At 42.4% G+C, this 24,214-nt stretch overlaps 1 protein-coding gene across 1 annotated transcript in view; it reads right to left on the minus strand.

Moving 5' to 3' along the window:
* Positions 1-24,214, minus strand: part of zbtb46 (zinc finger and BTB domain containing 46) — a 66,288-nt gene that overhangs the window by 20,652 nt on the left and 21,422 nt on the right. The window contains 3 exon segments of the mRNA XM_022192061.2: positions 22,604-22,993; positions 22,996-23,539; positions 23,676-23,896. Of these exon segments, the coding sequence (XP_022047753.2) occupies positions 22,604-22,993; positions 22,996-23,539; positions 23,676-23,861 (1,120 nt within the window). The 5' untranslated portion in view covers positions 23,862-23,896.

Here is a 24,214-nt window from a genome sequence, read left to right on the forward strand (position 1 = left end):
GTTCCAGGTACGATTTGATCCTCAGCTTTTTTAAAGCGTTGTCACAGTAGAACACGACGCAACAAAATTCATCAGCACGTCTGTCAGCCTACTGCTAAGTCCTTGATTCTAGTCCTTAGTGAATGTGCACGTTGATTTTTAATACATCACTTTCTGGTCGGCTCGGAGTCCACAGATTAAAATTTTGGGTTGCAAAAGTCCGTGGGAACTCTTGCAACCTTCATGGATGCGGAAAGTAGAACACTGGCCTTACATGCTAGCCAGCAGGGGCAGAGCCCGTCAGTTACAACCAAAACTTGATTATATTCATGCACACAAACTGATGTGGACAATTCGGATGTTTAATTGTTGTATCGTGTCGACTGCAGTATGGTTTAAACGTGTACATATTCCGCACATGCACGCTACTACCTTTGTAGCACAGTTGCTACACAGACACAAATTTTAGGCTGCACATGCAGTGATGAAATTTACTTCATGTGGACCCTTGAGAACCCTTGCAGACTCCGTGTCTATAGCACAGGCCTGAAGTTAATTCAGGCTTTCTGTATCTGTGTCAAACAGGTACCCATGACATAACTTTTCATCCATCCCAGTTTGCTGGACATGCGGCCCAAACTGTCCAACCACCGGACTGTCTGCACTGCAAGCACGCATACTTTGCAGGTACCAGGAATGTTACTAAAAACAAATACTAGCTAAGAGTAGAGGCTATGCAAAGAGATCATCCTCACCTGTGTAATTCATCATTAAAAGGCCTGTAATTTAAGTAGTCCCTGCTGGACATTCTCTGTGTTTTGATTTTATATGCTTTCCATTGACAGTAGAAAGTTCTAAATTCTACAGGAATCCTGTGCAATGTCCACTCACTGTACCTGCCACATATTGGGAATATGCACACAGAAACAGTGCTACAACATACTACTTGCTTTACCCTGTAAAAGGTACAAAGCTAGAGTAAGCCGTTCAGAAATATCCACCTGAACCCCTTGTGTTTTCCTGTGTTCAATATGAAGGGTAGTAACCATCGGCATAGACCGACACGCACCTAGTATAGTATGAATAGAACCAGGTGCGCGCTCGCTGTCCGCTTTCAAAGTCCGCATCAGTCATGTGGAAACCATGAATTGGCCTTTACTCTTGGAGCGTCTTTTGAACTCGGCTGTTTACTCCCCCCTGGCACTTTTTTCTCAAGATTTACCTCTTTTATTTTCCCCACCTATTCTGTCTTCTTTCCCTTTGGTTTGTTTTCCTCTGTGTATTGTAAAGCACTTTGGATCAAGTGTGCTATATAAATAACATTGAATTGAGTGAAGTTGAGGATTGTGCACCTTTCCATTCGATAAAGAATGACTGGCGAAGTGAAAGGTCTCGCAAGGAACATGCTAACCTCAATGAATCAATAATCTAAGTTCATGCAGTTTATTCAAATGTAATGTAGTTATAAAATGACTATGATCTTCGAACCATTTCTCTTTTGTGAAGAAGGGTATATTCTGACAGGGGAGGTTAAATTAAAGTGGATGTCAGAACACAGCTCATGAGCCACAATAGTTTCTTGAATTTAGTTTTGCCTCTGCCAAAGTGAAAGCCCAAGCTGAGGTATGTTTTCATTGCTGTTTGTCTGTTTGTTTGTCTGACAGCAGGAGTATGCAAAAAAACTACTTTAGATTTAGGTGTAATTCTTTCAAACCAGAAGCGCATTCAAGAAACACAATCCTCTGCCAAGGCCAATGCCCCATCTTCCAATTTAAAAAGTGATTCAAATCTGCACCAAAATGTTATGCATTCCTCCATTACCCATGCTCCACTTTCCACTAAATTTCATGAAATTCGCCAACAGACAGACAAGCAAACTGACAAATGGAACTGATAATACTGTATGTCTCTGCCTGTGTGGTTAAATGAGCTGATTCGCCTTTTTTGCCCCTTTACTGTAAGTTTCAGTGTGACCAGACCTTTTGTGTATCAGGGAACTACAACAGCAAGTATGCAAGCAACTAGCATTTCCAATAGGTCAAAGTCTGAAGGTGGTCAGGAAGACAGGGACAACCAAGCAATTTTCTTGAATCCTCTGATGATGCTTGAATTTATCGCTGTTTTAAATGGCCGAATTACAGAAGTGTAATCAATAGTAATCATCATGTAGTTTAATTCGTCATCATAAAACAGGGACGTGATCGATGTCTGGGTGAAACAGAGGAGGCATTATTGTTCAGCAGGTGAACAGGTCGTGCCGATGGTGCACGATCAGATGGCTCTTTTGTATTCATTCAGTTGTCTGACAAGCAAAAACAGAGAAATATGTAAACGAGAACAACTTATCACGAGTTCCGCTGGGTAATCATGGAGAGTGGGAGGCGACAGAACTCAGGCTTAACTTGGCTGTGTCTGTCCCACTCATTAACAGATGTTGACAGTGATCCACAGTTTTGTTCAAGGCACCGAACAAGAGGTTTTGCTTTCCAGCGTGGACGGAAAAATTTCAAATGCACCTTTTCAAAATTAGCCGCCTCGGTGCGGACGTAATCTCGGTGAGCAAGTGAATGAGTGAAAGAAGGGAGGGAAGGAAGAGCGGGTGAGTGCGTGGGGGATGGAGGATTGCAGGGCTCAAGGTAATCTGGGGAGTTAATGCAGCTTAGAGGGACTGAGAGGAGTGGGAGGGAGGTAGAGAGAGGGAGAGAGGGGGAGTGATGGAAGAGAGAGAGAGAGGGAGAGAGAATATAAAAATAATAGGGTCAGCAGGGAAAGAGGGAGAGAGAGAGGAATAAATGAAGATGTATCAGAAACAAAAGCCAAAGCAACTGAGGGGTGAGAGAGAGCGAGGAAAAAAAAGGGAGAGGGGGGAGAGTGTAAAAGCTGGAGAGAGATAGGAGCGAGAGAGAGCGAGCCGAGTGACTGTGTGAGAGATAAAGAGTGGGCTAATGAAAGGTAGGGTGAGGCTGAGCGAGTTGGCGGGTAGGAGGGAAGTCGACAGAGAGAGAGAGAGAGAGAGAGCGGGGGAGAAGTCTGCATGGGGAAAGAATGCTGGGTGGGGAAGGAAGGCAGACACGCAGGGCTTTGTGCTAAGAGCAAAGAGAGAGATCGAAAGATTGAGAGAGAGAGAGGTTACGTTTTGGCTTTATGCACGGAGGAGGAGGGGTGGGTGGGGGGTGAGGACCTGGTGAACGAGCCCAAAAGCCACGTCCAGCCCGATCCGGGGTCGCATTAGAAGGGTGAGGTGGGACAGAGAGAGGTTGAGAGGAGGGATAATGGAAAGTGGAGGAGGAAAAATGACAAAGGCTCTGGGTGGGGATGCTGTACCGAGCCTGTGGGTAACTGGTGTGTGTGGGCTAAAAACACTCCCCGTCTCGCGCTGACCAACTGGAAAGCTCAGGGCTAACTAGCTAGCTGGAATTGCTTCTTTACTGCTCCGTGGAAATAAATTTGAAGCGACTTTAACGAGCAAACAAAGTTGGACAATGTCGATATGTTTCCAGCTGCACATTCTGGAGCAGATGCAGGAAGTATAAATGAGATGAATTATATGTTAAAACAGGTTGAGTAAAACAGACACCGGTGAGGTGAGGAAAAATATGATTTAACCTCCTATTAAACTTATCTATAAAAAAAAAAGTCCAGTTCATCCAAATTGTACTTTCCATATAACCACAAGGACGCATGTGAAGTTGTCGCACTATAGAGGCCACATCTGCATCTGTGTGGAGTTCTGTTTTTTTCTTTGTTTTAATCATGAAATGAATGAAATCATTAATGGATAAATTCCAATCCCCGGATTAATGAAAAATCATTAATTAATCACCTGCATTGGACTTAAGTGTCTGTACCTTCCTGCATATTTAATGTTTTAGCCTTATTGCACCTTAGTATTGCCGTGATCTTCCTATGTGCATTCAGAATTTTTCCCAAAATTAGTTTTAGGAAAACAGAATGAGGCAGATCAGCGCATCAGAATTAAAGAAGCTGCTTGGTTCAAGAAATATAGGTTCATTTGTACTGTATGAAATAGGTTGGCATTGTCATACTGGGATGGAATAGTACATTAGCACTATATTATTACTACATTTGCAAATTTAAGGATCAAAAACAGCAGAAACGTTTCGAGTGTCAAGAAACCTGTCATTGCACACCAAAAACAAAACCTCCATTAATGCCAGTGTCCTCACATGTTTTTATATTTCGCTTTTTCTGACTTTTTTAATGTGCTGTAGACCGGCTGTCCAGGCATTAAGTGGCCGCCTGACAAATGCACAAAAGCACAACACATGAAGAAGTCCACTGCGGTCATACGCCGCAGTCACAGCAGGCGAGCAGAGAGCAGGTGACCGGCACAAAAGGTTCCTCCGCAAACAGTCAGTGTCACTGTGCTCCGTCCACACAGGGACACTTCACAAAGTGGGAAGCAGGGGGTGTTACATGTCCTCTGGAGAGTATTAGCGTGCTGTCGGGCTGCCCAGTGACCAGAGAGGCTATTGCCCCTCTCCCCTCTTTCTGCTCATCTCTCCCATCTCATAACATTAAGACTGTGCTTCTCTGTGCTTGTATCCTTGGCAACCTGCCTCCAACAATGGAGAGAGCTCTGGCCTCAGCATGGGAGGAGTATGGTGCCACAGAGAGGAAAAGCAAGGGCGAGGGAGATAGACGGCGATGGAAAACTGGCAGAGCGGCTGAGCAGGAAAGAGAGAGTGAGGGAGTGGGTTGCAGGGTTTGCAGCAGGTCAGATTGAGGGAAGAGAGTGAAAGGGTTAAACAGAAGAAGGAAGTCAGAAGACATATGAGACGTGGATGAGAGAGGCGAACCTGAGCGGAGCTGCGAGCTTAGCGTTAGTGGATCAGTGGAGATCTGTGTCACTTCTTGAGCTGTTTAAAGTTGGACAGAGTTCAAGATCAAGCAGGACAAGTCTGAACCTTGAACTTCAGGATGATCCACGAGCCTCTCAGCAGCCTCAAGCCTGCGAAGATCCCACCGAAATAGAAGATGGTCTCATTTGACACAGCTCTAATTCCATAATCAGTTCTGGAGCTGCAGCCAACATGGACCTAATGATGAGCACTGACTGCGCAAAATCTCGTAAAGTTTGGTTTTCTGCATTTTTCTTGTTCTTCTCCCACTTGATTTACCTCAGGGCTCATTAAAACCTTTTTAAACGTACTTAAAGTCAGATTAAGAGATGGAGGTTTTGGAGCAATATTTGCCTGCCAAGCCAAAACTTGCAAGGGGTTGTTGCTGTAGGGGGAAGAAAATCACACGGGACAGGAGAAACAATCGCCACAGCAGAATTGCCACAGTATGCATCCCTCTATGATACAAGTGTAAGAGTTAAGACGAGTAGAAATCACACTGTGTGGACAGAAGGGAAAAACCAGAGCAAGGGACGCCTGCATGGAGGACTGTATTCATCTTCTCTTCCCCCCACTGCAGCTGAGCTGAGCCATTGAGATTAATTGCTTATGATCAAATCAGCAGAAGCTGTGCAAATTAAAGAGCGGGGCTGCCATCACCACCACCACCACCCTCCTCCCCCTTCACCCCTATTCCCTCCCTCACCTCCACAACATCTCCCATCAACCCCCCGAGCCAGGCCCAGTGGACGGCGCGTGTGACGAGCCGCGGCGCTTATTCGAGGCTACAAACGTGTCATTTCCTCTTTCCCCCCAGAGAGGAGTGTGGAGCGCGGAAAGGGCTCGAAATGGAGCAAAGGGTCGGTCACATGGACACACACGCACACACACACACACACACACACACACACACACACACACACACACACACACACACACACACACACACACACACACACACACACACACACACACACACACACACACACACAAAGAGAGAGTCAGGGCCCCTAAGCAGAACCACTGATAGCTCAACCCTGCTTCTCAAAACTGCTCCTCTCTCTTCCCTCTCTGACTCTCTCATTAAGAAGCCATTAGAGAGAAGGGCAGCGTGAGACCACATGACCCCTTTCTAACCTCTGTAACACACCCCTTAAAGGCAGGGAGGAACGGTAGGGGAGGGAGAGAAAGGAGGAGAATATACTAACAGTGTGAGAAAGCAGAGGCAAGAGGGTGAATGGACAAGATGGGGAAAAGGGGAAAAGCTAAAAAATTTCACATATGACCTGAATCTTTCCTCAATATATGGCCATGCGATGAGTTAATTCTTATGTTTCCAGTGCAGTTTTGGGTGTTTTTCTAGTCAATGACAGATCGCATCACCAGCGTCATAAAAGATGATGTCCTGAACTTGTAATTGCGCCACAAAAAGGGTGACATTATGTCACCGTAGCGGCACTTGCTCCTATAAAACATTCTCCGACTCACTGCCGGATGATCAGACGTGCTGTTAGCTGCGCGCTCAGTGGAAGCATCGAGAGGATGAAAACACGGCAGACAGAGGAGGTCTGCATGAGTCAGAGTGGCAGCGAGAGGTAGAGAGGCGTGCGATAAGTATGCAGTGACTTTAGGAGAAGGGGATAATTTGGGAGTGGAGGGGAAGACGGCTGGGCTGCTTCCTTAGTCGGACACAGGAATGTGGAGCGGGCGGATCCCAAAGTGTGTGTGTGTGTTTCTATGTGTACGTGTGCGTTTGTGCCAGACAGGAATCCCTAACCCCCACAGACTCCGGCTCCACTTATCAAGACCTAAACAGAGGGGTATGGAGGGGGAGACGGGGGAGGCCGGGGTGAGACGGGTCTGTGAGTCCTGCGCTATCAAACTCTAACCCCCATTGCTTGCTCCCTCTTCTCGTGCACACACACAGAAACACACACTGAACCTTGAAGCTGGATGTCTCTGAGGCCAGATGAGCTGTGGGAAGGCCAAACAGTTTAACCGGCCAAACAAAAGCTGCCAGCGTCACAATTACACAATTACAATTACACAAGCAAACACGCAATCTCCTCTCCGTTTCTGTCTCACCACCGACACTTAAAAGAAAACTTCTTCAAGCCTCCACTTTCTAATATGCAGTTTCTCATTCACTCTGCATTCATGAGGGCCCCTTAAACTTTTCTTTCCCCGCTCAGGTCAGGTGTAGTCTCAACTGGGGAATTAGTGTTAATGAAAAAAAAAGAAAAAAGAGAGAGAGATACGGGCACCCCTGCTGGGGGGAGGTCCCACCTGAAACAAGCACATGACCCATTTCAGATGCAGAGATATGAGGAAGAGGAAGAGCAGTGGGGGCTGAAAAAAGAAAGATAGAAGAGAGTGGAAAAGAGATGAAACGAATCAGATGAGGTTACTCTTTGCATGCTGCTGCTGGAATATGAGGGTAGCGAGGAGGAAAGAGTTGCAGGGAGGAAGGCGGAAACAATGAGGAGTGCGGGCCGGCGGGTGATCTGGGGCAAAGGGGTTGGAGAAGAGAGGGAGGCTAGTGGGAACAAAGAAGAGCTTGGCCTCCTTTAAAAAAATAACTGTGTTTAGCAGCAAGGAGCAGATTATATAGAGAGTTGAAACCCTGACTTCAAGTCCAGATTAGCTGCTGGTGTAATAGAGGAAATATTTATCCAAGTTCATCAGAGTAAATCTCTTCATTTTACACAGTTTTTTAGGCAAACTGTTTATACAATAGTGCAGAATACAGACACTTTCAATAAGGTAAGATTGACTTCACTGCATGACGTGTGTTTTCATTTGAAACAAGTTACTCAACACCTAAAACAAACAAGACAGTACTTAAAATTAGATATATCAGGTAGAATCAGATAAAACTTTCCCATGTCAACATTAAATTTGATGCACTAGTGGATAAGAAGTGAAGGAAACCAGAGTGGTAAAGAGTACTCACACTGGAATGTAAGAAAATCAAAAGTAGGTGTTTAGTGTTCAATGTTTTCATGGCAATTGTAATTATTTATGTATACTAATATGGCAGTACAAGTATAATAACTATCCAAACCCCAAGCAGTTACTGGGCCTTTTTTTTGCTGTGGCTACATTACTTTGACTTTCTTTTCTTTTTTTAATGGGACAAACTGAAATCAACAAGTACAATATTCACACGCAATATATAATTGTGAGACTTTTTGCAACGTAGTTGACATTTTTGCTGTTTTCAGGCCTAAAATCAACATGGCCGCCTATAACCAAACACCACATGGCATTTTTAGAGAAAGATTCTTCTAAAATATTATATATAACAATTGAGTAAAATTGAAATTGAAAGTTATTTATAAGGATATTGTAGTAAACCTGTTGACATGTGATAAATCCACACTTGACTCACTCAATACTTTATATTAAATAACTAAGAAAGCCTTGGAGTCTTGCTCATCTTTTCTTCAGGAGGAAATGACATCATGTGGAGCAGGTCATGTGATCTGGGATTAACACACTTCCTTAAGAGGTGTTTTTGTAATGGGTAACTTATTTTGAAAGTGATTTCTGGGACACAGATACAATTTGTTATTTTCCATATAAAATTTGCTATATTGCCAAGAAAGAAACATCTGTCATGATTATCTTAACCTAATAACAAGAACACAATCAAAACATCTTTTGAATAAGTTCATTTTATTGTTGTTTAGCTAATTAGAAAGTGGTTGTTATTAAATTTGGGCAGTTGTTTAGTTGATATTTTAGTGATATCCAGTCATTTTCTATTTAATAAGGGATTGTTTCCATAATAAATCATTATGGAATTTGTAAATGCATGATCATAATGACCATAAAAAACATTATTTTTTTTTATTTTTAATAAAAATGTATGCAAGATTGATCCCATGGACTTCAAAAGTCCCTCAATTATATATTGACCCATATATTTCCACATTCATGTGCCCACAGGTGTTTGACAAATGGTGGATATTTTACCAACAACACTACATTTAGAATTTGCTTCCCTATTTGTCTCCTCTCTGCTCCGCAGCTCAACCCAGTTGAGTCAAAAAGTCCCATAGTTTTTCCTCGTGTGACTGTTGGTTGCAGCTGAGACAGTAGCGGCTTCACAGTTATGGCGAGGAGCACAGCAGTTATCTTTGTTGTCCGGTGAGAGCAAACTGTACATTTTTGGTGTATTTTTAAATAAGACGTGTAGAATCAAGTGATTTGGTTGTAAAATTCCAATTTTAAGCTTAGATTTGGTTACGTTTTCTGAAGATGAGCACTTCATGGGCCGTTGGAGAGTTCAAAATCCAACAATTCTTTCAGTTTTTACAGCTTCTGGCTCTGATAAATGTTTTAATTTTAGCTATATTTTACAAATAACATGTCTGTGAAAACCCACTGGTGGGTTTTGGGGTTCAGATGGTTCAACAGACAAGCAAATAAGACGGATCCTGTGAGAAGGAAGTTTAACCTAAAGCCCTGCCTCTATTTGAAGCCCATGTAATGTGAAAATGTGAACCACACACACATAAACATGCTCCCATACTGTAGACAAGAAGTGGCTGTAGCTCCAGTGTATGACATGAGTGAAAGCAGAAGTGACAGTGTGAATTGACAGGATGTTAAGGAGGCTCCAAACAGACAGAGGGAAGGAGGGATAGAGGAGAGAAGGAGGGGACAAATAGTTGTGAAGGACAGACAGTGGCTTGCAGGACTGTCTTCAGCGTCTCTGCAACTATCAGACCCAAAAAGAACCACACACAAACACACACACGTACACAGCCGAAGCCATAATTGTCCCCTGTGGTGATTTTGGCCTCTCCCTCCTAGTTTCTCAGCGCTGTTGGCCAACTCTTCTGTATCTTTAACACTTTCTTTTTTCCTCTTTTGAAAGGAGAAGGGGGGGGGGGGTTGTCACTAGAGTAGGAATGAGGGATGAAGGAGAAAGAAAGGTCCAAAGGAAGGAGGTGTGGAGGGGTGTGACGGCGGAAAGGGGGAAAGAAGGGAAGGAGGGGAAAAATGAGAGAATGAATGTGTAAGAGGAAGGGAGACTTTGCCCTCCAGCGGGAACACTCCCACGATTGTGTGTACACATGAGTGAGTGAGTGTGTGTGTGTGCATGCCTGTGTGTGTCTGTGTGCGAGCTGTGTCACGGCCAAACCGACACACCCACAGGCTGCAGACCTCTATATCCTGTTCGGGTTGTCCGTTTGTCCAAACATCATGCGCCCACCTCCCCCTCTTCCCCTCCTCCTCTTCCTTGTCGCTCCCCTTTTCTAACTGGTCTGACGAGGGGTAGAGGCCGCCAAGGGAGTGGGTACAGTAAATAGAACAAAGCCACCTTTCTAAAATAAACAGACCGGGAAAAGAGGAACTTCAGGTTGAGTGAAAATGAGAGAGAAAGAGAGCGCAGATCCAGCCGAGAGCTTACGGGAAAGAACTTTATTTCTTAAGGTTAAGCGCGTCACTAAAGTTACTGTTTTCTGCTTCTCCCTGTCAGTCAGTCTGCCAGTGTATATGTCGGCCCCTCACACACTCAATTTACTAGTCTCGATATCCCGGCTGCTTGCGCTCGACTAACTCTCGGTGAATGCTGGGTACAGTGTGACACATAAGCCACAGCGAGCAGAGCTGCCAGGCTCACGGCTACAGGGCCCATTACTGGCTATCAGATCACTGGAGGAGTGAGGGAGAGGCATCCTAACTCACATCACATCACATCTCATATCTCTAAAAGAGGAGCCTTGTCATGGATCCCCCATCAAAGAACAGAAGCAGGAGGCGTCGCTCAAAGCCCATCGTTTTTGGTTTTTACAGATTCCTAAAAATTTACATTTTTTAAAAAGAAGTACACTGGTTTAAACTATTTTAGAGGTTTTAGGCTCCGGGGTATCCAAAAGTTTTTGTTTTTTTGCTACCAAATGAGGATCTGATTTTACAGAAAATAAGTTCCTCTTGTGACAACCTCACATCTGAGTTTGTTAGTTTTGACTTCACTAAACATAACCTTGTGTATCCTCTCCCCTTAATCACGTCAAGCCTTACAGACTTATCTTGCCAAAACAGTGACGTGACATGAGGCAAAGATACTGTATGTGGTGAAAGACAATAAAAGCATTTAGCGCCCCACCGCTTGCTACATGCGTCAGAATTCATGCTTGTTTCTACAATTCATTCAGCTCTAAACAACCGAGCAGCGTATTCTTCTGAGTATATCATTATTACCAACAATTTACAGCAAATAAATGTTTCCAAATCTGCGAAGAAACTGCTCTGTCATTGTGTCTTTAAGGTTTCGCGCCAAAAATGCAAACTAACACAGTCAATACAATAGGGATGAAGTTGTACCATACACACAAACTACTTCCTGTCTACAGCTCCTCAAGCACCATAATAATAATAATGTCAACCATAATAATCCCATAAAAGGAAGTCAGACAAATAAGACAACAATAAAAGAGTTAGAATGTCTATTAATAGTTGGTATTTTAATGTCGAACTTTCAGTCTCTTCATCGGAGCAGCTTTTGTGGGGGCACAGTTGTCTTCATTTTCAGTGTCAGTCTGAAAACCTCTGACTTAATAAAAAGTGAGGCGATAACAGGAGAAAAACACAAATGTCCTGCTGATTACGCCGCAACTTACTCGTCAACCCCCCCAAGTAAGAACAAAAAAATCCAACACATTAAATGTTAAATTACAGTGTGTTCACGAGGCAAGTGGCATTTTAAAAATCTTCTTTGACCCAGATTTCGGTGTTACTGATTCTTTTTTCAGACGAAAATAATCCGAAACCATGCGGCATTCCGTCCTCGATAAAAGAGCAAAATTGTTTTTTGGAAAATAAGGAAGAAAGCAAAGACAAATAGTCCAAAGGCCCTCAGGTATCATCTTCTTTTAAATCAGAATAAATAACTGAGCCAGAGAGGACGTGGAGTGTATTCTCTTAAATTTATGGATGTGTGTTTGATCTACAAAGTCAACTGTAACCTACATCTGTGTGTAGATATTTGGGGTTTGCAGTGGAGTATGTGCTGATATGTTGGGCCAGTTTGGGGTTTTTTTAAACTTTGGGGGTACTGCTGTGAATGTTCAACCGCGAAAACCCCCCTTGACCAACTCCAGCCCTGCGTCGTGCCAACAGGACATCCTGTCAAGGTGCATTCTGGGTAATTTAATTCTTAGACCTGAGCAATCGATGCCAAGAATTTTGTGTGTGTGCGTGTGTGGGTGCGGCATTTAACCACATATATTTTTAAGTGACATGTAGCACTGTACATATATTTTATACAGTATTTTGCAGGTGTTGTGCAGGTTTATGTTTTATATACTTAGTGGTTGAGCGTGTACAGTATGTGTGTGGGCCGCGGCTGACTACACATGGGCGCGATCCAGGTGCACTCAGGGTGGGATGGCTAATCTTTAACCCCCCCACCTCTAAACACGCACTTCTTCTTCTTCCTCTTCTCCACCCACCAATCCTTCTCCGGCCTGTTCCAGGGGCAGGAGGCAGGGAGGTGGGGGGTGCTGACGTTTTGGAAAAAAGCCACGGTCAGGAGTGGGGAGGGGGCAGCTTCCTGTCCAAAATGGTTCTTTTAAAGCCACAGAATTATAAATAGAGCAGGTGTCAGTATTGAGAACTAAGAGAGAGAGAGTGCTGTGAGAGAAAAAGACAGACAGCAAGAGTGTGAAAAATTGTGCGAATGTGTGTGTGTGGTGTGGTGTGGTGTGATGGCGTGGTGGAGTAGAAGAAGGGGCTTTTAGCTGGTGGACTGCCCATAACGTCCAGCAGGATGTGAGGTCATATGACAAAGATGGTTGGTGGGCGGTGAGAAATGATTGGTTACCACAGTGATAATGGAACTTTTTTTTTCTTCTTAATTTCGAGAGGACTGAACAGGAGGCACAAAAAAATGGGGGAGAAAGAAGTGCACTCCTCTGTCAGAACTCCCCAAAGAATTAAAAAAAAAAAAAAAAGTGAGAGATGAGGATGAGGGGGGTAAATGAGTTTGTGTGGAAAAAGAAGAGGAGAAAAAAGGGCAAAGAGAGGAGATGGAGGGAGTAGAGGGAAACTGGGGGAGGTGGGGTGAGCAGGCCACAAAAGTCAATAGGGTGGGAGGAAAAGGGCTGAAATCATCTATGCAGTCAGAGGACAAAGAAGCAGAGCAAACAGGGGGTGGGGGAGACAGAGCGAGGCGCAGAGAGAGGCCTGGAGTACAAAGACAGTGAGAGACAGAACTGATAATAGACTGACTGTGGAAAAAGTGAGAAAGATGAACCAGGAGTCACCAGAAAAAAAAAAACTAAGATAAAAAAAATGGACAGAGAAGGCAGAAAATACAGCAGGAGAGGCCTCAACATGATGTAGCTATCTAACCCATCATGTGTCTAACAGTGAGCCAGGAAGAAAGGGGTTAAAAATTAAGTCCACACAGTCTGAAATATTAAATCTATTTTGGTTTTTAATGAAGGAGGAGTGAATTAGGGAGGAAATATGAGAGTAGATTATTAAACCGAGAGCGAAAGAAAGAAGGGAGCGGAAAAAGTGGAGAGGTGTGTGTGAGGGGTGAGGGGGTTGAAATCTGTTCACGGTGTTTTAAATATTAAACCTATTTCAAGTTTAATGAAGTGCAAATACTATGGGGAGAGTCTTAACTGGAATACAGAGAGGAAGGGGCCGAAAGGGGGATCCGATTCATTATTTCAAGTGTTCACCTTTAGACTGCGGAGACTTGGGGAGAGGAGCGCAGGGAGAGCGGGAGTGGGAAAAAAAAAAGAGAGAAAGTTTATGCGGAAGTGCAAACTAGAGGGCAGTTTTGAGCTCACCTGTCTGCAGGCCCCAGGTGAGTCTAGGAGGCTCGAGAGGAAGAAGATCTGAGTCTCAAACAAGCCAAAGCATGCAGCGGCACTAACTGCAATGCTCCTGCGCTCAAAGGAATAAACAGGACAGAGTTCTACGGAAAAATGATTTCATTTTTTTTAGCATGCCTCTGTGGGCATGTGTGTGTGTGTGTGTGTGTGTGTGTGTGTATTAGTGGTTGAGGAGGGGAACTCTGAGGCCACAGAGCGAGAGGAAGAGAGTCAGATAAAGATGTTGGATTTCAAAAAAGAATTTCGATGTAATCAATGTGCAACAGCTAGAGGGAAATGGAAAGAACAGCCCACGTGTGATTGAACTGTTCACGTCTACATAATCAGATGCTCTCAGCTGTGTGTATGTGAGTGTGTGTATATCACACCGGCCATGTACCGGATTGCCAAAATCCCCCAAGCTGCCACTAAAGGTCACCATGTGTGTGTGTGTGCGCTTGTGTGTGTGTGTGTGTGTGTGTGTGTGCGCTTTAATACCAACAGAAAAACACAAAAAGTATTTCCAGTGCTGTTATTATGTGGGATAAAGATCAAGTTGGTGTTTGCCCCAAGTATAAAGGCAGTAGGAAAGAAATCAATCGTTAACTCGTGTTTTCACCGGCTCTGGCTTCTTCTAAATCTGAGAGGGCAGGTGCCAAAGACAGAACGAATAAAGGGTTCTACCTCCAAAATGACAAATCCACCTTTTGAAGAGGTGACACCTACTTTAATAAAACGAATAAAAGCACAAGGTGTAAATAAAATACTGAAATCCTCAAATGGCAGAAGGTGAGACCTTTGTGGACCAAATGAAAAACTTGAATTTTAGAAATACTTAAGTCACAACTCTGATGCAATTATTTCCTCATATATTACTATTAAGTCTGGAGATGCTTGTGATGACCGAAATATAAATATATATCAACACAATCATTGTCTATGTATGGAGTGTAAAATACAATAAGGTCTTTGGGGTGCTAATTTAACTTATCTGTTGATTGTAAGAATATTCACTTTAGACTCAAAGCAAAAGAGGAACAAAAACTGACACCCTCACATTTGAGAAGCTGGAACAAGCAAATGAACTTTGCTTGACATTAGAATTGTTTCTGTTCTCCAACAAACTGATTAACGGATCCCTCGTTTCAGCACTACATGAATTACACAAAGAAAATATACCGAATTGTTTAAAAAAAATTGACTTTTAGTATTCAAACCACTGCCATCTTTGATTCGCAGCTGCTTTTTAATCCAGGTGTGGAAGAAGCAGCGGGGGCCAAACTAAAAATAATCTGAGGTAATTATTTAAAGGTTCAGGACATAAGCGAGGCAGGAGAAGTACGGACTATTTAAAACTCTCCTCCTCAAAAATTGTCACCTCCAATATAGCATTGTGCGGAGAAAACATACACATGATGAGTGCACTGAAATGCAAGCGGCGTCGATTTCTTCTCTCCGCTTCACATGCGAGATTTCAAAGATTTGTGTCAGCAGACAAGGTGCGTCTAAGAACCGCGGAGATCAAGCATTAGCGGGCGAGAGAAAAGGATGCTGAGCGCTTAGTGGCCTCAGTAATGACATCAAGTGAACACAGCAGATGTTTGCAAGGGAAGGGGATCTAAAGAAAACAAATCCTAATTCCTGCAGCTGTTTATGTCAACACGGGCACATGGCATTTTCATGGAACGCCTTGAAACGGCTGCTGCTGCTGCGCTAATACGCCAAGCCTTTACACAGTCATATATTATCCTTATGTTACAGAATATTCCAGTGGAAATCCTTGGTCAGGCAGCCCCCAGTGTTGTGTGTCATATGTGCAGTTCTAATAGGAAAGCATGGACACTGATTACAGATGAATGGGAGGGAGGCAGAGTGTGTCCAGGCACTTCTCATCAATAAAGAATGAAGCAATTAAGCTAATCTCAGACTGAAGGTGCCCTTTCTCCTTAATACTCACCATATCCCTTCATGGAAACCAACAACTGGACTTCATGGAACAACAGCCCCTTAGCTTAATGACACAAATACCCCGACACCAAAAACACTGCCGAAACGATTTTTCAGTTAATCTACTATAGACTGACCTCACATTATATGGCCGGCAAAGCATTAACAACATTAATATGATGATGATGGCTACATTCTATTAGATGTGTCTGATACTGAGCCATCATTACTGTCATTATTTACACCTCTTCTTTTCCAGTTGTGGCAACGGAGAAATGTTTGCTGTGAAAATGACTCAATCAACAGAAACTTCAACGACTATTTTGATACCAGATAAATCATTTATATGCAAACATTACAGCTTCCCAGCTTCTAATATGTGAAGATGCTCTCTGATTTGTATAATTGACAGTTAATTTGCTTTTTTCGTTTGCTTGGGTGAACTTGTCCCACACACACCAGCGAAACTAATCAAATAAAAGATGAATGAATGTAATTACAGAGTTTGTTGCCTAAAGAATAGAGTAGTGGACCTGAAGTGGTGACATTATTCAAAGGAAGCGGTGAGGGCTTGTTATTTTCTATTTGTAGTGATAATGCAACAATCACAGCCATCTGTTGTACATGTTTTGAATTAATGATGAAATTCATATAGATAATAATCTTTGCAATATTAAAACTTCTCTCAATATTTCTATTAATGAAAGAACCTATGTGCCAGTACGTGAAATACTGTTATTTCTAGCACTAGTACTTATGTATATTTTGATTTATTTTTGTGCTAATATGCTGTTGCTTTAGTACTGCAAATTTCCCCACTGTGGGATTAATAAAGGCTTATCTTATCTTCTAATTTTAATTTTGGTGAGTGCTTAAAGTATTTCATCATTATAATTTATCTTCTTTGTGTGAAGCAATAACAAAAAAACTGTCATACTTCTTAAGCTAATCTTTGCAGTATATCTTACCTATGTTACAATGTTGTGTAATATTTGAAGTGTTATACTGACCACTGATACAAATCTCAGTGAGTCGCCACATGTTGAGCCGGTGGACCATCAAAAAAAAAAAAAAAATCTGTAAAGTTGTTCATCTCTTTACTGGCTCTTTCTGTCAGCCTGAACATGGGATTGTTTACATGTAATCAACCTTCATCAACTCGACCTGCAACACCGCGCCCCCCCCCCCCGTACCTCCCCCGGGCCTCCCCCGGGCCAATCTCTGTGGTTAAGTCCAGGCCCTGAATGTCTTTCCCAGTACACACTTAGATAATGTAATCACGTTCTAATATACCCGCATTAATAGTATTACATCACTTTCTAGTTCTTAGGCCCCATCCATTTGCCTGTTCATTTGACTCGGATCTTTGACTGTCGGCCACAAATTCCTGGACTTAAGGAGACTTAAGCGCACTAACTCTCATAAACTCACAGACATCCTGTGTATTTTTGGGCCTGACTTGCATGATGGAATTAAAAGAGCACTCTCAGCAGGCAAAACATCCCCAACACAGGACAATAATGATCTCACTAAACCTGTTCAACAGTCCCCCAAACCTTCACTAAGCACAAGGACACCACCCCCCTGCAAACTGACTCAACACACAATAGTGAAACGTATCCTGATTTACACCACTACTCTGAGGTTTCACCGCTAAATGGCAAAGCTGTCCCTCCAAAAGGAGACCCAATCCTGCCCATTCTGCACCATTTTGAGCCCAAAACACGGTCGAAGGCGAGGATAAATGGTTGTCTTTTGGCGAACACCATGTGAACCTACACCAGCAGCAACACTAGACTTCCTGTAACCTTTAGGTGAGAAAACACCTCTCTCATTAACCACAGCCAGACTTAAACTCTACCTTCTACCGAAGAACAGAACTCTGGAACCGGCCAATGGTCCAAATAGCGGCATTTACCTGGACGGTGTGTGCGATTATGCATGTGTGTGTGTGACTCTGAAGCCATAGACAAGATGTACTCAGCCACCATAATAAGGTCTGACTGCAGGTCACAAGATCCGGGACTTAAGGACACTTAAGCAGACGAACCGTCATAAGCCCATACATGTGCTCTGCCCAATCCGCATTTCTATTTTGTCCCTCTGTTATTTTTTCCCCTCTCTCTTTCATTACCCCTCTCTTCTATCCCTCTTTCACTCTTCCTTTTCCCTCCTCACGCCCTTTCCAGAAGGTCCTTCCCTAAACCCCAGAGAGAGGGGGAGGAGCCTGGGATGGCGAGGACACGCTGGTAATCCGTGCAGTGACCCAGGTCAATTCAATTATCCTGTTTTCTTTCGCTGCGCGATGCGTGTGCCCATTTCACAGCCAACTCCCTTAATGCGCCCAGGATTAGCTTCTCTTACTTTTAATGATCTACCTATCGACGCCTTGGGCCCCACAACACACACACACACACACACACACACACACACACACACACACACACACACACACACACACACACACACACACACAGAGAGAGAGAGAGAGACACACACACACCCAGGTAAGTTTTTCATGCATAAGTTTTAGTGTAAAGGAATTTGCTAAACAATTCCGTAAGGCTGGGAGATCAAGTGAGGCTTTCTCAAAATAAATATGTGTTCATGAGAGTGTTTGTGTATGTATTTGTTTGTATGTGGGAGTGTGGCTTACATAAACTGCAGTAAGAAGAGGATTGTATTATCCATCTGCATTTACCCAGGCTTCACCTCACACCTCCAAGATTTGAGATAATCATCTTAGGCCGTACACGTTTAGTTTAGTTTATTGATAGGATCCCCATTAGCACAGCTTAAGCTGTCGCTATTCTTCCTGGGGTCCAACAGTAAATACAAATTAAAACAATAACATATATAAAAACCAATACAAATCAAACAAGACACATAAAATACATAACAAGCCACTTCAATTCGTTTTACAGCTTAGTCAACAACCGATTTCTTTGGTCCCATTTTCAATCCTAGTTCGATATTTAATCCACATCTAGTATTTCCTCCCGATTCACCTTCACTGACACCCAATTTCACCACCTGACTGCATTCTACACAATTTTCTCTTATCCTATGAACTTCCCTTCTGTTCTTTCAATAGGAATGTCTTTAGTTGTTGTTTGAATTTATTTGTTTTCTCTTCTAACGTTATCCTTTCTGGCAATTTATTCCATTCTGACATTACTCTGCAAAGGAAAGTTCTTTCCATAGTATGTGATTTTACTTTAGGAAGACAAAATTTTTTTGCACACGCATGTCTAGTATTGTAACTGTGTTTGTCACAACTGAATGAAAGATTGTTGTAAAGTATTTTAGGATTTTTGTGAGTTATAATATTTATTAAAAGTGATAACGATGAATATAGTATCCTCCCCTGCACTGCTAACCAGTTTAATTTATTTAGCATTGATTTAGAGCTACTTTCCAATTTGTAGCCTAAAACCATACGAGCTGCTCTATTTTGTAAGATCTGTAACCTTTTTAACACTGTTTTTGTTGCATTTGACCAAACAGGCGAGCAATAATCTAGATATGAGAGGACCAAGGCGTGTGTGATTTGTATAATTGCTTTCCCTGTTAGAGCATGTTTGTACCTTTTTAACATTGAAATTGCTCTTGCCATTTTTGTACACATCACTTCTACATGTTTAGCCCATGTTAATTTATTGTCAACTATAAGACCTAACAATTTTGTCTCTTGGACCTGTGTTATTCTTACTCCATCTATAAATAATTGTAAGTCATGTATATATTTGATACTATTTCTTGATCCCACAACCATTGAAACTGTCTTAACTGTATTTAATACCATTTGATTATACTTAATCCAACTTATAACATTTTTCAGTTCTTTATCTAAAATACTTTTCAATTCATTTACAGTCTGTGCTGATGAATAGAGTGTAGAGTCATCGGCATACATGACAACTTTAGCTTTTTCTAGAACTAGTGGCATCTCATTGGTATAGATATTGTAGAGCAAAGGTCCAAGGCAACTGCCTTGTGGCACCCCACATGTTACAGTTTTTTCTGTTGAAAAATGACCATTGAAAAAAACAGACTGTGTTCTCTTATCTAAGTAGCTTCTAAACCATATTACTGCTGACTTCTCGAAGCCATAACTTTCGAGTTTATCCAAAAGTAGTTTGTGGTTTAGAATATCAAATGCAGCCGAATAATCTAACATAATTGTTCCTACAATATTATTTTTCTCAATTTCTTTTAACCAATCATCAGTCATTTGTATTAGGGCAGTGCCTGTTGAATGCTTCTGCCTGTAGGCATGTTGATAATCAGTTAGCAAATTATTTTCATGGAAATATGCATTCACTTGTTCATATACAATTTGTTCCATTACTTTTGCTAATACAGGCACTAAACTTATGGGGCGACTATTGTGCCCAGAGAATGTGCTTTTTTTATCTTTTGGAAGTGGAATCACTTTTACTTTCTTCCACTCACGAGGACAGTAACTATTATTAAAACTTAGGTTTATTATATGACAAATTACAGGAGCAATGTAGTCAGCAGCCATCCTCAAAAGGCATGGATCTAAACCATCCAGACCTGCTGGTTTGTTTTTTATATTTTTAAGGATTTTCTCAACTTCTTTTGTTGTTACACTTTTTAAATTAAATCGACAGTGTTTGCGCTCCATCAATTTGTCTCTTATTAATTTGTTTGATCCGATATTATTATCGGTTTTTGATAATGTTGTCTTAAGGTTTTCAACTCTTTCTATGAAGTAACTACTGAAATAGTTTGCAATCTCCTTCGGTTTTGTTAGGAAGACACCTTCAGCTTCTATAAAAGCAGGTGTTGATTTCCTGTTTCTTCCTATGATGTCATGTATTATGTTCCACACTTTCTTGCTATCATTTTGAATATTATTAATTTTATTTTCATAAAATAATTTCTTTTTATGTCTATTTAGTTTTGTTATTTGATTTCTTAATTTACGATATTTAATCCAATCATCCTGATTTCCTGAGGAGTTGGCAGCTTTCTTTGCCTGCTCTCTCTGGTTTATCATTTGTTTTAATTCTTGATCTAACCACGGTGTTTTTATATTTTTTGTGCAGAACCTTCTGAGAGGAGCGTGTTTATCTGCTATTGACCCAAAAACATTGTTAAATAATTTTATTGCTTCATCAGCATCAGTTTGCTTCTTTATTTTTAACCAATTTACCTGTTTAACTTCATCTAGGAAATGTTCCAGTATAAACCTTTTATACGACCTTTTATATGTTATATTAGGTCCAACTTTATCTATTTTAACCTTCCTAACCGTAAGAATTAAATTATGGTCAGTACATCCCACAGGAATGGATACAGTGCCTGTACAGAGTTCAGGTGTATTTGTAAAAATATGGTCTATACACGTAGCAGTTGTTGTCCCATCATTTTTATAACATAATCGTGTAGGTTTTTTTATGAGCTGCACAAAACCATTCACAGAGGTTATTTCTGAAAGCTTGTCCCTTAGAGAACATTTCTTTACCAACCAATCAATGTTCAAATCTCCTACAAAATAAGTTTCATGACCCATCGCACTAATTTTCTCTAACATCATACTAATCATGTTCATATAATCATTATTTGCATTTGGTGGCCGGTAGCAGCATCCTATTAATAGAGGCTTTATGTATGGTAAATGTACTTTAAGCCAAACTGCCTCTAGATAACCCTGAGTACAATCTTTAATTTCTCTAACAGGTATATTTTTATGAATATAGAATGCAACTCCCCCACCGTGTCTATTCCTATCCCTTCTGAAAATGTTGTAATCTTGAATTATCAATTCACCATTATCAAAGGTATCATCCAGATGTGTTTCAGAAATGGCTAAAACATTGAGATTATATACCTGAATTAATTCTCTCACTTCATGAAGTTTATTTCTGATACTATTGATATTAATATGTGCTATTCTTAGACCTTTTCTTGGTTTCTGTGTCATGGTTGAAGAAAAAAAAAAGTGTTCAATTTAATTTAAAAGCTGTAACATTATAGCTCTATTGCTTTAGGACTTTTTGGGTGTACTAGTACGTGGATGTATTATTAGCTTGTCATGTCTTAGAAATGCTATATTCCCCTTTTCTCTTGCTTCCCTCATTTTTGGAAGCAATTCTTTCCTCTTTCTCAGAACCTCTTCAGTGTAATCTTCGTTTACATAGATCTTTGTCCCTTTCAAATATTTGGCTTTTTGCAGGACCATCAATTTATCTTTATATTTCTGAAATTTGACCAAAATAGGTCTGGGCCGAGTTCCTTCCACTCTTCTACCCTTTCTGTGTACATTCTCCATTTCAATGTCCCCATTCAGTTTCAGTTTATCAGTCAGTATCGTTAGTGTATAAGCCCGCTAATCTCAACCCCAGAGGAGGAAAAGAGGTCATTTTCTACTAGTAAACTGCGCGGATGGCTAACATGCCTTGAAATATCCACACAGGATTCAAAGTATTAGGCACTACTGTACTACACTGTGAAGTGTCGTGTTTACTTTACTGCACATGAGTTCTATAAAAGTCAACAAAGGAATGTGACTGCCTCCATGCCGCTACTGACCTAATGGTTAGAAGAGGAAGTTTAAAAGATAAATTAGATTTTGCTACTGTTAGGTGTTGAGATCACACTCTCACCCAATTATCTAACTTAATCTTATTATCTCACCAGAAATCCACTAATTACATGACAGGATAACTAAGTAGAGGATAGCGTTACAAAACTGTAGCAACTGAAAGTCATCAACTCAGCCTCACAAAGACTTTTCCAAGATGGAAAGTCTTCTTTTTTTGGCCTATATCCATCCCACCAATTTTGAGATCCTGTCCAAGCTAATTCCACCTGCTGTTGTGACAGTAAACTGATAATCTAGTCACTAAATCCTGAAAACACCTGCCTTGTTTTTACCACTGCTGCAAAAGCACTTTCCACAAATAGGAGACAGAACACTGTGTGTGAGAGGTTAGTCGGCCTTACCTGGGATGTCCTGCCCATTGTAGTTCCATCCAGCTACAGCCAGCATGGAGGGCAGAGGGGATCCAGGCCTACTGTCCCTGTCTCTCTCCCTGTCCCGCTCTCGGTCCCAGTTCCTCTCAGCCTGCTGGGTAATATGTCTGACTGTGTCCTTATTCTTCCTGTTCTTCCTTCGCCCCGACCCTGACAGGGGTTGCCAGGGCCCTTCACCACCTCCACCAGCACCCCCAGCCCCTTGCTCCCCCTGGCTCTGGGCTGCCCCTCTAGGAGTGTCCCGGGGATGAGAGGAGGAAGCAGGGGACACCTGTTCTTCTTTGACAGTGACAGGCCTATAGTCATGTGGCCAGGCGGGCTGGGAGTCGTGGCAGGCCTCCTCCTGGCTCTCATGGCTCTTGGGGGTTCTTGGTCCTCCTTTCCATACGTGCTGCCTCCCTCATGGCAGCTGGCGATGGCTGAGTCCCCAGAGGAGTTGGCCGGGCTGGTGCGGCGCGCCAGCCAAGGGGAGGTGCTGCGACCAGACATGATGGAGGCCAGGGCTTCAGAAGCCATGCCCACTATCCCCCCTCCACCACCTCCTAAACCTGCTCCCGCAACACCCCCTGCTCCCACTATACCCACTCCTCCTCCACCGCCTCCAACCGCTCCACCTCCACCGAGGCCGGCGGCGGCGACGGCTCCCATTTCAAAGTCGGCCAGTTCGTCAGCCATCTCAGAGCGGATGCTGATGTCCAGCGCAGCCTTGATGAAGCTGTGGCAGGCCTGGACAATGTCTGTCATCTGCAGGTAGCTGGCGGCCGACATGACCTCGATCACGTTCTTACTGGTGAGGGCGAGGTGCGCCGAGTACATGAAGTCCAGAATGGCTTTGAAGCCTGTCGCCGTGACGATGTCCAGGTGAGTGACAGTAGTCTGGTGATGAGGCTCTGCCCCTTTTTTAACCTGCAGGGTAAAGAGACAGAGTGTGTCCTTGCTTATTCATATCAAGCTAAATAAGAATAAAACTAATTTTTAGCATTTCTGAAACTGCCTTGTCAGCTTGAAAAGACACAAAAAAACAACCTATATGAGACCTCACCTGGCAGTAAAGCGTCTTGAAGTAGCGTGAGGAGCCCAGGAGGACGTTCTTATGGGCTTTGAAGATCTTTCCGTCCACGATGACACAGGCGTCACAGAGGATGCCGTGCTGCCTCTGCTCGTTGAGCTCTCTGAGGAGCTGACGGTAGTGAGACGAGATCTCCATGTCCTCCTTCCTGTTGTTCATCTGTGTAGCTGAACAAAAGCCTCTCCTCCAAACATCTGCTGGGAAATGAAACACACAGGCAACACAACTTAGGCTGAAAAATTCATCAAAATGAAGCACACTGCACCATTTAATGTACAGTCTGCACATTTGACTGCTGTAATTTTACAAACATGCACAACAGCAAAAAGGTAGAGAGCAGAAGCAGTGGAATTTCTCTCATACAGTTTATTTCTAGAGAGGAAAATGAAGCGGCAACGTATTGAAGCATGTCTCCTTTAAGTCCATATATGTGGCTGGTAGCTCTATGCAAATCACTGATTTCATTTAAATGTAACATAGGGAAAGGAATAAGTAAATTTAACTGAACCACT

This window comes from Acanthochromis polyacanthus, chromosome 6 (genome assembly GCF_021347895.1).
Source record: "Acanthochromis polyacanthus isolate Apoly-LR-REF ecotype Palm Island chromosome 6, KAUST_Apoly_ChrSc, whole genome shotgun sequence".
NCBI classification, from domain to species: domain Eukaryota; kingdom Metazoa; phylum Chordata; class Actinopteri; family Pomacentridae; genus Acanthochromis; species Acanthochromis polyacanthus.